Source organism: Aphis gossypii, chromosome 3, assembly GCF_020184175.1.
Source record: "Aphis gossypii isolate Hap1 chromosome 3, ASM2018417v2, whole genome shotgun sequence".
Lineage (NCBI taxonomy): Eukaryota > Metazoa > Arthropoda > Insecta > Hemiptera > Aphididae > Aphis > Aphis gossypii.
Genome location: NC_065532.1, coordinates 22,862,209 through 22,878,443, shown reverse-complemented (window position 1 = coordinate 22,878,443; position 16,235 = coordinate 22,862,209). Strand labels below are relative to the sequence as shown.

Below are 16,235 nucleotides of genomic sequence, written 5' to 3'. Positions count from 1 at the left end.
TCGTTGTACCCAGAAACATATAGAAATGGGATATCAAAGTAAAAAAAAATTGAAAATTTCTAATGGATGTAATTTTTGTAAAATCATATTGATCCACTTACATGGCACCACATGTTATAAGTATTTATTTCGATGAATTTGTTGAATCAGCTCTATATAATATGATTATATTTCATCTTGAATTATACCTTATAACCGCAAAATAGACTAGACACATATAGCTTAATAACAATTATGTACTTTAAGTATTAACCAAAATCCAAACTCTCAACAGAGTGGGGCCGTTCAACTATAAGAACCCGAAAAATCTTAAAAAATGCAGTTATTAGAAGTCGGATTTATGAAATTTTTAATAGGTATACTTAAATATTTTGAAATTTGTTTGCACTAGTCAAAGAGTGTTCTATAGAGGTAAAACTTTTATTTATTAAATGACAACCTTCTTTTTTACTGTTGATTATTTATCAGATAAGTTTTATGAAAATGTTGACGTATCGGATTCAAAATTTGAGTCATTTTTGAGTTATTAAAAGGATAATAAGTCATTGAAAATGAGTTTGCAAGATATGGGAGGATAAAAGACATTTAAAAATTTTAATCCGTCTATTTTATATTTTTATAAAAATATTTTTAAGGACTATTGTCTTTCATATAGGATGAATCACTCTGTATACATACGTGTATTTTACGTGATTTCAGATATTGACTTTGATATCAAAGAGTAAAATATTATAATATATATTTTACATAAAACGGTACGTAAATACAATATATATATATTATTATATAATTATTATATTATATTACTGCATACTAACTAGGTATTTAATGCACCTAATATATAAATCTCGTAAAATCATCAGAGTGCTTATACGCTGGAGACGACTTAAAATTACTCGCGTAATTATCGCGTTTGACGTTAAGACGCGGATTAGCGTCCTTATAATTTTTGAAGGGAAACGTGATATGGTAGCTACTGTAGCTATGCAACATACCACCCACGCATACTCACACACACATGCATAACGTATTAAAGTGCATGGCAAGTTTGCGTGTTACTTTCGTCGAGTTAAAACGAAAGTTTCTCGCTAAGGAGTTAAATTATTATTATTATTATTATTATCATCATCATCATCATCATCATCATCATCGTCATCGTCATCGTCATCATCATTATCATTACTATACAATATGCATATATGCGCGTGCGGTGAATATAATGTACAATGCGTACATAATAATAATAATATAAACAATCCGATACGCGTGTAGCTGCGAACATTACGGATGACTCGTTTCGTAACCAATTATTTTCCCTGCGAATAGTTCCGAATTCGATTAAGGGACCGGAAGTCACTGGGTCGGGGGTGGGAGTGGAAAGCTAACCGATCGTGTGCCTCGATGACACCGTTGCTGATGTCTCGCAAAAGTTTTAGCCGAAACGGACTTGCCGGCGTGCGAATTCGTCCGTGTACGCGTAAGAATATTATAATATGCATTGAATACGCTTTCGTCTGACAACGGGCTTGCGGGTTCGTTCGTGTGATTTTTTTTTCGGCTCGGGCGTGTCCGCGAATAAATCGCTCTCGCGGCCAAATTATACATAAAATGATTTACGGTATGATTTATATATTGCATATACGTTGTAATGTATAGACGCACACGCATACAATAATAACTGTAAGCAACGACGACGTCGAGTCGAAATAGTATTATATCTACTATATAATATATATATAAGGCGCGCGACGCTCGGCCGTCCCCGGACGGAAAAAAATATACTTTGTGAAAAAAAAATTCTGTTTAAACGATACGATTAATTGCTCCCGTCTTTTTTTTGAATACGAACTACGGTGGGAAGGGGCGTGGTAAAGCGTGCTCATTAATTATTTATTATATTATTATATTACAGTATATACGTATAATATAATATATAATATGTATATATGCGTATTGACAAGATAATAATTTTTCGCCACTGTCGTCTGATAGAATATAATAATATGTATAGACTAAACTCGTCTTCCCGCTGTCGGCGTCGTCTTGAGTCTTTAGACATTTGACGAGAAGCAGACGACCTGGTAATAAAAATTAATGCATAAACGAGTGTACACACAAATACACAATAGATGTACACACTTATTATAATACTTGTATCTACGACAAACCGCAAGACCTAACCTAACCTAACCGTGAGACGGTGCAAATACTCGAGAATGAGCAGCACGCGACGATTTCTTTTTAGGTTTTCATTCTAGGCAGCGGGTTTTTAAAATTATTTATTTAGTTTTTGGCACACGTATGAAAAATAATAGGCCGCACGCGATATAAGAATAAAAGAAAAAATAGCGGCGAAAAAAATTAAATAAATAAAAATAAGCGCGTATTATATCCGCACGGGCTCGGACGGGTGTGACAGAGAAGGAGACGACGAAACGAAAAGTAAAAATGAATAAATCTCGTTAAAATTCTGCACGTATATATCTCCTATAATAGGAAAGGCGGCGGCGAATAATAATGGCGAAATTACCGACGACACGAACGGGTCTCTCTTATTGTATAATGTATAATAATATATAATATATTATTATATAGTGACGTTCGCTGAGGCCCGCGCGGTGACCGTTTGAATATGATTATAATAAACAGTGCCGATGGCTCGCGTATGACCATAAACATTATTCCAATAGGCACACACCTATGTGTACCTACTATAGTTTTACAGTGATACAATTTGAGCAGTTACCGACTTGAAAACGATTAACAATTACTGCCGTAAAATAAAACATTTTGTATTAATTTATTATAATTTCGAAGTTTGAAGTATATAAGCGTATTATAAAAGTTATGTCGAAACATTTATTGCAACACTTTGTTACTTCTCGGAAATTGGAATAAAAATAAAATATTTTTTTTATAATTAGGTACTATAGACATGAACGAATTAAAGTTTTCGTCGCCCATAGGCCAAAATAAATTTTACACTTAATTTAAATAGGTAAAAATTGCTATTTCGTTTCGACCGTTAAAAATTGCCACCCTTTAATATTTTCCGCCCTAGGCTTTATCCTAAACAGCCTAAGCGGTAATACGACCCTGACTATAGATTTAGTCATTTGTAACACTTACGTTGTGTTAAGCTCCTCTTCAATTACATTTCTAGAAAATAAACCTATGCACCGTACACTTTCTGCAAAATCATAAATTTTATTTTATTGTTCAATTCTAAGCATTTGGGATTTGAAAATAAAATGAATAAACTAAATAATATATGATTAAACGTTTTTATTTCAATATAATAGATTTATAATTTTATTATTTTAAATATCAGCTGAAAAATATTAATATAATATTTAGTTACTCGACTAAACTTGACACTATTTAATCACGAACGATGATTATGGATCCTTTCTTTAGAAATAATGAAAATTTGCTAACAATTAATTATAAAAAAAATAATATGCGTTAACCCATGAATATTTTGAGAACATACAAAAAATGGTGTATAATGGTTATTCATTGTTATTATATTGTTAACGAAACTGTTTTAATTAATTATTTAATCATTTTGATTCATCCAATATCGTTTTTGTGGGTACATTGTTTGTTTTTTCATATTCACATTTTTTTATTTAATTCAATTTTGTATTTAATAACTATAATAAGATATCGATCTATACAATATTATTGTGTATTCTAATCGTGCCGTATACACTTACAATCAAAACGCTTATGGTTATGTACTGTCATATCTTAGCTTAAATCAACTATGAACAAACTGTAAGATGTTTGTAAATGTTAATACGCAACAATATTTGAGTCCATTCGTTATAGAATTTAAAGCAATTTTAGATTTAATTTCCAAAAAATATTTTTCTGGACATTTTGAAATATTTTGAAAATAAAACTAAATTTATAAACGTAAATATAACTGCTAAAAATCTTAGGTGTTAGAAATATAAATTATCTAACATATAAATTCGTGAATAATATTTCAATAGGTAACATCAAATAATTTATTATACTGACTAGAGGATAATTAGGAAATATTTGTGGGCCTTCAGAAATTTTTAAGCTCCGCCTTCAATTATTTATGTCTATAACAGTATTAGAACACTGGTAATAAAAAACTGAAAAATAATTGTTCAATAAATATGATTGAACATCGAACATATAGCGACAACTCGCCAATTTGGAAACAATCAATATAATATATTGCTTTATAATGGGAAAATATTTAATTATTTCGATATGACAAATAATATATTATAATAGGTATATAATATTATTATTAAACTCTATATGCTTTTTCATCGACAAACTGAATTCTGAAAACGTATATTTCTTAGTTTTTTACGCCCACGAATCGTTCACAAAAATTTACCATCTGTTGTTATAACACATTAACCTATTAAAATCTTCGGGGAGCTAAACCGTACTGGAAGCATTATATTGAATTTATACACATAATATTATAGACGGCATAAAGAACGAGTTCTCGAGTCTTGTAATAGAATTTTGACACTTCAATACGATTACGGCGGTAGCCACGGTATTCGGCCGGGAGGCAATGAAGTCTCAAAGATGACTTTCGATCACGAGCTAACGAAAAAATCCTTCCGCACGATTATCTTTTTTTTTCTGTCCTTCTGAAGACGGTTGGTGACCGTTTATTCGAATTGCTGTACCGAGTTCTGAACATATAATAATAATATATACACGAATACACGACGATGTTTATGCGAATGACGTGGAGAGAAAATTACGCACAGTCTATATTTGTGTACAAGTATAAAAAAAACTTAACTATTTCAGGGTACGTATATTATATTATATATATAATACACCCGGAGAATAGTTTAATTTTTTTTTATTAAACTGCGTGACCTCTTTCGTCGAGATTTATATTTACAACCACAACGGGTTATAGTCGCCGACAAAATTTCGCAGAGACACTCATTCTATATATGCTTATAGACTTTAGTATTATATATTTATGTAAGTGTGTGTGTAGGTACTATTGTATACAGAGTGATTCACGAAATATTATCATCCCCGTTTATTAATTTAATAATGAATTTATTCGAAATCTGATTATTGTAACTTTTAAATAAATATACCATATTTTCAAATTCTTGAAATATTTTTAACTACTTAAGGATTGTCCTAAAATTGCAATAAAATCGTATGTTTTTTAAATATCGAGGACCTGCCTTTTTAGTAGTTTTTACTGTAAATTATTTAGGGGGTTATTATTTTTTTTTTTTTTTTTAATATTGATTTTCTAATTCTAAAATTTGAATGTATAGTTTTTCAGTTACAAATTAATATCAATAATTGATAGATTTTATATTAATCGATAACATTTTCAAATAATCATAATCCTCGTATCGTATAAACTCATTGTCGTTAATCTAATAAATAAATAAATAATTTGTTATCATTAGTAAAAAAAAGTTAAACATTTCAAAAACTACTAATTTGAGTATTAATGTTGATGCGTTGAAATTTTCAGAAAAAATTATCCGCCAAATTATTTACAGTAGAAAATGTAGTTTTTATTTGAAAAACAGAAGATTGCATTTTCACAGAAAACTCCTTAAAGTAGAACAAAAAATCTCAACAACTTTAAAATATGCTCTTTTAGTATATTTACAAATTTCAAAAATCAGAGTTTGAATAACTGCATTATTGAAGAAGAAAAAGGGGGTGAGCATATTTAAAGAAAGAATCACTCCGTATATACACTCAATTTAGAATACGCATTTACAATTCCGACTATTACTATTATTATTGTTGCTAATTTGTTTTTCAAACCAGTAACGGGACATTAATTTTACGTTGTCCGCGCATATAGATCACCTGCTATGACGCCAACGCTCGACGATGACGCGTATAGAAGTAGTTAAATGAATAATTATATTAAATTATATCGAACTGTATAATTTTCCCTCTTGGAATGTGTCACACTACAGTATATTTCCAATTCAAACGTATTTAAAATATTGACCATATTTTATAATGTAATAACATATTAACTTTATCCTTAAGGTTAAGTTAGGTTAGGTTAGGACCCGTATGCTTATATAAGCATACAATATACATATATTTATTTATTTTAACTTTTTAGTTTGTATCATACTGAATTAAATACAACAGCTTTTATTTAATATAATTGATGATAATTCACTATATTTCACTACATAAAATTGGATAAGCAAAGACAAAAGTAACTATCATAATATGGCGGTAGATTAAATTTCCTACACAATACATTCATTAAAACAAAATACAGTGCATAAATACGCAAGTGTTTTACCAATCAGCAATTACTGTGTGGCATCGATTTACTCGACCACACTGCAGATCTCCAAGTTGCAGTAGGTACTCACTATAAACAGGATCATTTCCGACCTCCGTATAATAATTTTTCCAGACTTATAACTTGTAACCATTCTTTTAACAAAATATAAAAACTACGAATATTTTTAATTTAAATCTCATAGGACGTGTACATTGTACACAGTACAGTTATAATTTTGTATTATAAGGTTATAGATGTTTTTGACCATCGCGAAAATGCCTTTAAAATCGTGCTTCTTGTACAGAACACGCGGTTTCGTTTTCATTTCGAAATAAAATATTACTCGATCGATATAATATGTGTTTGTTTAGCGCGTATAATAACGTACTTGTAGAGTGTACACAATAATATAGTGATACCTAATACGACCTACACGATTCGCGACCAAACCGAAAACGGAACCAGCGACAGACCGCGTACACACAACGTGCTTACAATATTGTGTAGGGTATTGTGCACATAAAGTGTGCGTACGTAACGCTCTACATACACCGTAATATTGTTAGTTGATAAAATATAGTGCGTGTGCGTACATAATGCACATCGTATATTTTATAGCGGAAAAAAAAACAGCCGACCCTTAGAACGTATAATACGCGCGATGTCTTTTCGCCTCCGTCGCGTCGCCGAAGCGCTACCTCCGTACTTCGCCAGTGTATATTATTATATTGGCATCGCACTGTCCGATAATACAATAGGACCTAACCTAATCCTACGACGTGGCGTACATAGTAATATATATACGAGTGTGTGTATACATCAGTGTATTATATATATATGTACATATACATATAACCATATAATAACAGTGTACCTATTACACGCGCCACTGCACCGCTGCTATTACTGTACAGCGCGTATATTATATATTCCTCGAATACAGCTCTCTTTGGCCACCGCGCCCTTTCCTGTTGCTCAGTAGATTTTCCATATATCTAAATATATATATTATATTATACGTGTTATAATCTATAGGTATTACGTTATTATAATAGCCTTCCTCGTAACGATATACATATGGAGACTTTATTTACTCGTATAAACGAGACTCGACCCGATAGTATACTGTAACGAGGCGCGACTCGTGCTATAATATAAATGTACAGGGTTATTATTATTACGTACGCGTATAATATTATATATTATTATGTGTGTACATATATTACAATAATATATATTTATATATAGTACGAAATATACGATGGTAGTAGAGGGAAACTCAAGTGTTATCGTAACTGATATGTGGTTCCGATAGTGGAAAACGGTTTTCTACACAAGTTACGAGTATACGATTATAATAATATATACGTAATATATTATGTACCTATACATAATATTCAACATTTCAACTTATCCGTTTATAATATATTATATATACAAAGTGATTAGCCAAGTATTCTCGCTATCTCATCTTTCTCTTCTTCGTTAATTTAATTATTCAAAATCTGATTTTCAGAATTTTTAAATGTAGGTAGGTACTAATAAAGACCATTTTTGGGATTTTTGGAAACTATTTACTTTCCAAGCATGGTTTTAGATTTATTTAACATTGTCTCATAAGATAAATAGATCCAGAATAATTAAATAAGAAGAAATGAGAACCTTGGTGACATAAAAATTTCAGTAATTAATATTAATTACTAATATTAAAAATTAAAATCTATTAAAATTTATAATTTGTAACAATGATCCTGGTATTATAAACACTAGATCCAATATCACTTATATTTCATATTTTTGTAAAACTATTATTATTTATTCTTAAAATGTGGATATTTTAATAATTGAAAAATTACTCGTTATTATATTTTATTATAATAGATTCGTCAAAAATTTAAAAAAAAAAAATAGCTACAAAATAATTTACAATACAGTAAAAAAAGGAGTTTTCGTTTGAAAAACAGAAGTTCGTACCACCACATTAATACATTATAATACACTTTAAATAACACAAAAATATATCAATAATTTGAAAATATGGTCTTTAAGTATACTTAAAAATTCCATAAATCCTATTTTTAATAAATTTATTATTAAAGTTGAAAAAATGGAGATGAGCATGGTTGGTATCGTGTGTAAATACGACTTTAAGAACACATGTGTAGTACAAGTATACCTACGTATAATACATAAACAGGGAATATCAGAAATAATTGACAAAGAAAATTAACCTTCCATGACGGTACCTAACATAACTTACATAGTTAAAATACTACATATTTTAATCTGTTTACTGTCACACAGAGTGTATCCTACTGTTAACTGCACGTCATAAATGGTAATAACGACAACCAAACTTAGTGCAATGCATTAATCACTACTATAACTAACCCAACCATGTGTAAAATTTTATTGATATATATAAACTTATTTATCAGAAGAAATAAGTTTAAAAAGAGTTTATAATAATATAAATTTTATTTTTATATGAGCACACTTAAGCCTTTACTTGTAGGTAGACTTGTTCAAGAAACTCATTAAACATATTAACCTGTAAGGGATTGTTATATATTCTACCAATGTTAATTTTCTATCCTGAATTTTTAGTGAACAAGGTTGAAAGTGTACATATTTATAATCAAAAATAAATTTATTTTAAAAGCATATACTCGTACGTAAATTGTGTAATTTTTCTGCTAGGTATATAAATATATTAAATTTTATATCTGTATATATATATTAATTAGAAACACAGATTACAGAATTGAGTATACAGTCTAGTGAAAAAATTTTGCACTGAAAATTTTAACAAATCGTCATCTATATAGCTAGAAAATAATTACATATATATTATACTCCACTTATACTTTGAATCGATTTTAATATTGATTGTATGATAATAGATATTATACATGTTAGATAACATATAATTTGTACCACTTAGCTATTACAGTTCCCTATTATTATAAATTATAATGTATTGGCGTATTCCACACATAATATTAAACATTATTATTGTTTGTATTTAAAAATACACGCATTTATTATCTAATACCTATAATACAAGTCTATACTCTTCGAATAGATTTTCCAAACGATTTGTAATTTTTTTTCTTTTTTTCTTTTCTAGAAATGCATCAGTCGCTAAAATGCAACGCAGGAAATGACGAGTGGTGGTCGGTCGATCCACACCGTGGACAAACCGATAATCTGGGACAATCGTCTTAGTAATCGACAGTGATGAGTAACGACACAACAGTGAAAATATAAAATATAGTTATCAGATATTTAACAAAATATATATATATATATATATTAATACTTAAGTCAAGGCCTGCAGTAAACGCAACATGGAGACCGTCACTGTTGCCGAAGAAGAACTGACAACTATGAAGTACGTCAATGCGACGCCTGAGTTTACAAAAGAAGAGATAAACTCGTTTTTCTTCTACGAAGTGAGTTAGCACCGATTAAAATCTATTTTTTTTATATCTTGACTTCAAATTGTTATAAATACAAATATATCATAATATATTATGTTAAATAATACACTTATAATATTATATGTTATGGTGTATAAATACTTAAGTCGAGCATAGGTATTTAAGGTGAGAAGATAAATTTGCCCATCACATATTACATAAATATTATGTAATATTATAACTATTTCTTATTATTAGGGCTCGGATTTTAAAACATATACTTCTTTTTTATGTATGAGATAGAAATCTAATTTTATACATAAATTCGTTTCACGTCATTTTGATTCCAAATAAACCAATTTATTTTTTTTTTTTTTTTGCTTTTTTTACATAAATGCTTTTTGCTGTTTTATTGCTTTTTTAGGTATTTCAGCTGAAGAATTTTTATATTTTTACTATGCTACTATGGTAATAATAAAAAAATCGAATTAATGAGAAACGTATAAAAACCCAGAATGCAGATATTGTATTATTATTGTTTTCGTTATCGGCTTATTTATTAAATATATTAAACGTAAATTATTGATTTACATAACACCTATAGTCAGCTGCAGTACCTATATATGGTCAGTATGCTTACAACATCGATTTCGATCGTTTCAAAATTTAAGATTTTGTGTTGTAAGTTAAAACCGCTCGTATGAAATATGCATCGATCACTTCAGTAGATGTAGACACTACATCTAGAGAGTTCATTTTCTATATATAAAAATGTTTTGTCGGACAATAGAGTCAGTTTCATTACTGCAAATCTATAGAAATACATGATAATTAATTTTTCAAATTCTTTTATTCATTTTTATAACTAGTTTGTGTTAATTTTTGGTCATGCTTTTTTGTTGCTTATTAATAATAAAAGCAAAATAAGTTATTATAGTTATTATGCTTTAAAATACGAGCCTTACTTATTATTAAATAAGAAATAAATAAAACCTATTGTATATTAATAGAAAATACCTAATACTTTTAATTCTTAATTTTAATAAAAATATGTTAAAAAAAATTTTTTTTTAATAAAACACTTGATGCTTCTTAATTTCTTTGTTACGGTTTAATATTATTATAAGTGCGATTAGAAATATATTCGATATGAAACAAACATTTTCCTTATAAATAATTAGAAATAAATTTTAAATTGATTATTCAATACGAGTTATATTTAATTTTTATGAAAATAAAAATACAATTGTAAGCAATACATTTATAATTTCATATTGAAGTTTCGAAAATCTTAATCCTTACTCGACCTAGGTGCAAATAAATAAATTACTTTCCTCATCCACCCAAAACAATATAAATATAATAATATCATATTATACATGTATACCATGTATACATGTATATGTGAGCAGAGGGCACGCTCCTCGGCGTCCCAACGAGGAAATATTATACTATTGGTTGAAACTGGCGATAACAGACACTGGACAATTTATAACGCTGTAATCCTCGTGAGACGCTATATTATATACTACGTATTTTATCATATAGGTATCTAATAATATAAAATAAACAATAAAGTTTGTGTCGAATTATCTATTGTAAAAATTAATGAACAAACGAAAAGCAACTACGACATTTACATTAAAATAGTATATAGAGCTCTACTCTCCAGAGCGTCTTTACAGGTGAACATATATATTCAATAATATATACCTTACGCACATGGCCACGTCCCAAACGCCGCTAAAGCTCCATTCAATAAATTATTATAATAGAAATACTAAGACGACAACCGAATCCGTAGATATATAAATGTATAATACCGCCTTGTTTGGTGTATATATGCGTATAATAAACTACCGCTGCTACTACTCTTCTAGACACGCACACGCGCGTACTGCAATACTACGAGTCCCCAGGGACTAGGAACCGATAAATTTCTATAGGTTCAATTTCGTTTACCGATTTTAAAATTTTTCGATTTCTATCTTAATTTTTCAACACCAGTAGAGAGATTGGAATCTCAATTTTGATTTTGTATACTTATATCTATTTACCGTTCTTCGGTTTTTTTTTCTGGTTGTAATTTTAGTTTTGATTAATAATTTTCGTTTTTCATGCAGAACGGTTGTCATTCTTTCTATAGTTATCTGTTTTGATTTTCTAGAACATCGATTTCAAGCCCTGCGTAGGTTAATTTTCTGCTAGCCCTGTCGTCACTATGAAAAATATTGTCATATAGTCGTATATCATATGTATATTATATGATAATACGCAATGCCCTTGAACGAAAATAGACATTTTTTATAAACTTAAAGGTTTTTATGAGTTATTATAATTTACAGCGTAGCTCCGATTGCTCCGATAGCTTATGTAACTGCAGAGGTTTCATATACTTCTACAATGTACACAGAAATTCACTTATTTCGAGAAAATAAAATTTGTTTCACACTCGAGAGAATAATTTTTAAAAAATCTTAATATTTTAAAATATCAATATCAAGTTTGAGTATTTACTTAACAATCCTGAAAATTAAAATACGAATTAACACTTTGTTAAATAATGATAAAGAGCGGCGTAGCAATAATAATTAATATTACGAAAAACCACATACTACCTTTATTCACTGCAAGTCCACTTGCGTTTACTGGTTGATGATTTCTGTGTTACGATTCTTGAAAAACGCTAAAATATTTATTAAGTATTTATCCGTCAGATCGGTCGAGATCGCGATGTCTACTGGTGCATTGCATCCCAGATTTATCATCCCACTCGTACTGATTCTGCACCAATTCACGTACACAACCAACACACCACTTGTAACCGGATATTTTCATCATTCGTAATAGAATACTATTGTATATTAATATAATCGAATCGTTAACACGCCGCTGCTAAATATGTCATTATTTTACACCCGATATGCAATAATATAATATGCTCGCATTATATCATTGTCATAACTGCGTTGGATAGCACCTACGTCTTATCACAGTGCTTTTGTAAAATACATACTCATATTATATTATGCGTAATGTTTGTCAATATTTTTCGGTAAAATACGGTGAGCACGCGATCCTTATCAGAACAACATAATTAGTATTACAATTGAGTACTATCCTTTTTTTGTTCTGCCGACGTTACCAAGTATTATAGTTTTGATAAAACAATAAAGGATTAGGTTATTATTTAAGGATTTATACCTATATTATTGGTGTATAAGTTTCCAGTCCAAGTGTAGGTGTATTGCCAGTATAATAATATTATAATAATATAGATTGCCATTTTATATTTATATTGATATGCATTATGCATAGAATATGTTTGTTATTACTTATACTTTGTTATAATATTATGTGTTATACAACATTTAAATGAATTTCAATGTTAATCACTTTTAATTTTAGCCATGAGTTTATGATTTACAAATTATAAAATTCTCTTAACTCCGCATACAAACATGAAACAAGTAATTATTCAATAATATCGTTGTTTTCATGAATAAATGAACAAAAATAATAAAAATTTACCAAGTTGTTACAAACGGTCGTAACCGTAACGTACTTACGCAACCAGTCTTAACTAATCTAATCGAATAGCTTGCCGCGATCGTTTCGCAATTGTCCGAAAAATAATAAGAGTGGTAAGTTAGGTTACCCAGTGACCAACTTGATGATGCATAACAAATCGAGGGATATTTTCGTTTCTTTTGTCCAGGCGCAGCGTAGCGAGCAAGTGCAACTCGGGCATCACTGTAATAACTTTTTTTTCACATTGGTGTCACTGTTAAAAAAAAAGGGTGTCCGGTAAAGTATAAATATATATCTTATTTATATGTTGTCACGAAAGAGGGTTTGTTAATACGCATTCGGCGGCAAAACGATCGCGGCGAAACTAACGAAGAACTAGCTCATTCTTGATTGTGCATCAGAATTAATATGAATAACAATTTTATGACGTATACATAGTAGTAAGTTTTTTACTATGTCGAGTACAACGAAGAAGAAAATTATAATTTTTTCTAAAATATTTAAGTACATATTTTATAAACGTATACGTAGACCATACTGTGTAGACATTATTATAACTTATAAGATACACTTTTAAATTCGGTAAATTCTTATCATTTCTGTATCGGAATTTTACATTTTTAGTTTTCCGTGAAAATAATTATTTTAAAACAATTTCGCTTTATAGTCTGTACGTTTTAATAACAAAATATATTGTGCCAAAAATAGTGTCCCACGCAAACTACAATATTGTTTTTTCGCGGAATCACGAAATGTGCGAATCGTGAGTATTTATTTATATTTTATTATTAATTATAATATTGTATTATATTAGCCATCGGTATAACCATCGACATTAACTTTAGGCGTTGTAAAGTATTCATCATGCCTAAAAATAATAAAATTACCTTGCAAAAAACTGTCGAAATATATTCAAACGGAAATCACGATTCGCGAGCGCGTATGACAGTTTGACGACGTCATCGCCTTGTGCTTCTTCTTGCCTCTGCCGACTAGGCATACATCGCCCGCACGTTCGCACGTGCGAACCACCGCAGAATACAATTATTATTAGCGAGTCTCGGACGATCGCCAAATATCGTACTATTAATAATTAATAATAAATACAAGTATAACGATAACATTATTTAGTATCGGTGTATAATATCGCCGTATACGGGATTCGCATATTATATATTATTATTATTATAATAAATCGTATGTGACGACGATACTTTAATGGCATTTGGCACGTACAACGGTAATTCATTATTAATAATTATAATTACGTTTTCGATATATCGTCGAAATAATATAACGGCGTAGGTATTGTTTTTGCGGTGGCCGATTATAATACAATGGAAATATCGCAGCAGACCCTACATATAGGCATAAGAAATTCATTCGCTACGACGAATTGTTTTCTAATACTAAATAAAAGTCAGAATACTTACGCGTGTAGAAGACTCCGAGTAATACGTAATATCTGCGTAGACGTACCTAATAATTATTTTCGTTATTATAGTATAGTTTATTCGACAGATAACATTGCTCGGACAGTGTTATTTTGATTTTGTTTCATTCGACCAAAGTTAAATTTTTCATAGGTACGTTCTAAAGTGCGTCCACGTGTCGATAGCCATATTATTGTAGAACAAGTAACTCGATGACGTAATTAATATTATGCAAATAATATAATGTCCAACTCGACTTGAGGTTATGACATCGAGTGTGATATATAAAATTAGCACATCTATATACACCTTATAGGCGCACGCTTAAAGTAAAATAAAACCCATATGGATGGTATTATTGCCAAAAACAACAGTGTATATGTAGTATTGCTTAAAATTACTATTCGTAAAGGTTATACGTTTCTGAAAAGTTATTTACGCTCTTAAGTATTTATCGTTGGCCAACATTTACGTTACCGAACGATGATGATTCAAAAAGAGTACCCATCACTCATTTTACATTTAGAGGTAGGCACTCGCGATGGATTATCGTCGACGGTGTTTTTGCCTGACATACTAACGTCTTATATGTATTATATAATATATATGTATTCAACAAAAAATGTCGTTTAACGTTATTTTTATAAAGCGATATTTCCTATTCGCGTACCATATAATATGAGCTTTCCGCTTACCACAGATTAAGACGATTCACACGATATGCCAGCTGTAAACTGAATTCAAGTGATTGATCAGCTAAGTCGTTTGCACCGGTAGGATAAATACTAAAAACTTGCGAATAAACGAGTCGAGTATACAAAACTTAAGGTTCTCGAGTGTTAATAAATCGTCTTAATTTAACAGCACACAACAACATAAGGGCGAAATGTCGACTTACTATATTTTTCATAAAAATATATCACACATTGTTACATACAATATAATATTACATTATTATTCATATTATAATATACAGGTTACCTATATAGGTACCTTTATATTTTATAAAAATGTACTTTTTTATTTATATCACAAAATACTTAGATACGTCTTTTCGTAATAACTAAACAGTCTAGTGAGTTATGAGTAGTCAAATAAAAAAAAAATTGTTTAAATATATTCCATAATATGAAAATGTTATGTATAAATTCAGAATAGATAAAAGATGGAATATAATACATATTTGACCTGAGTATAAATACTACATTAATCCATATTGTTATTAAAGATAGTAAATTCTAACTATTAGCCAAGCTAGAATGGGACAAAGGCTCTAAATTTTATTACTGCCATCATGGCAAAAATTACTGTGAAAAAGCCTATACTAATGATATAGTTTATGATATAGATATACTGCCTGTTTATTTAAAATTAAAAGAATAAAATGCTAACAAATTTAAAAAAAAAATCGTTCAATACCATTAATAGATTTTATGTACGTCAACTTTTCTAGATGAGTATTACTTAAAGCATAATACAATTAAATAAAAACGTTTATTTCCACTAAGCCTAATATTATGTACAATAAACTTACGATCAAACAAC

At 29.5% G+C, this 16,235-nt stretch overlaps 1 protein-coding gene across 9 annotated transcripts in view; it reads left to right on the top strand.

Annotated features, from left to right (window-relative positions):
- LOC114132314 (cardioacceleratory peptide receptor) overlaps window positions 1-16,235 on the top strand; it is a 202,331-nt gene that overhangs the window by 170,512 nt on the left and 15,584 nt on the right. For all 9 annotated transcript variants that reach the window (XM_050204068.1, XM_027997733.2, XM_050204067.1 and 6 more), the window contains one exon: window positions 9,435-9,759. In XM_050204068.1, the coding sequence (XP_050060025.1) occupies window positions 9,655-9,759 (105 nt within the window). In that variant the 5' untranslated portion in view covers window positions 9,435-9,654. The remainder of the gene's footprint in view (window positions 1-9,434; window positions 9,760-16,235) is intronic.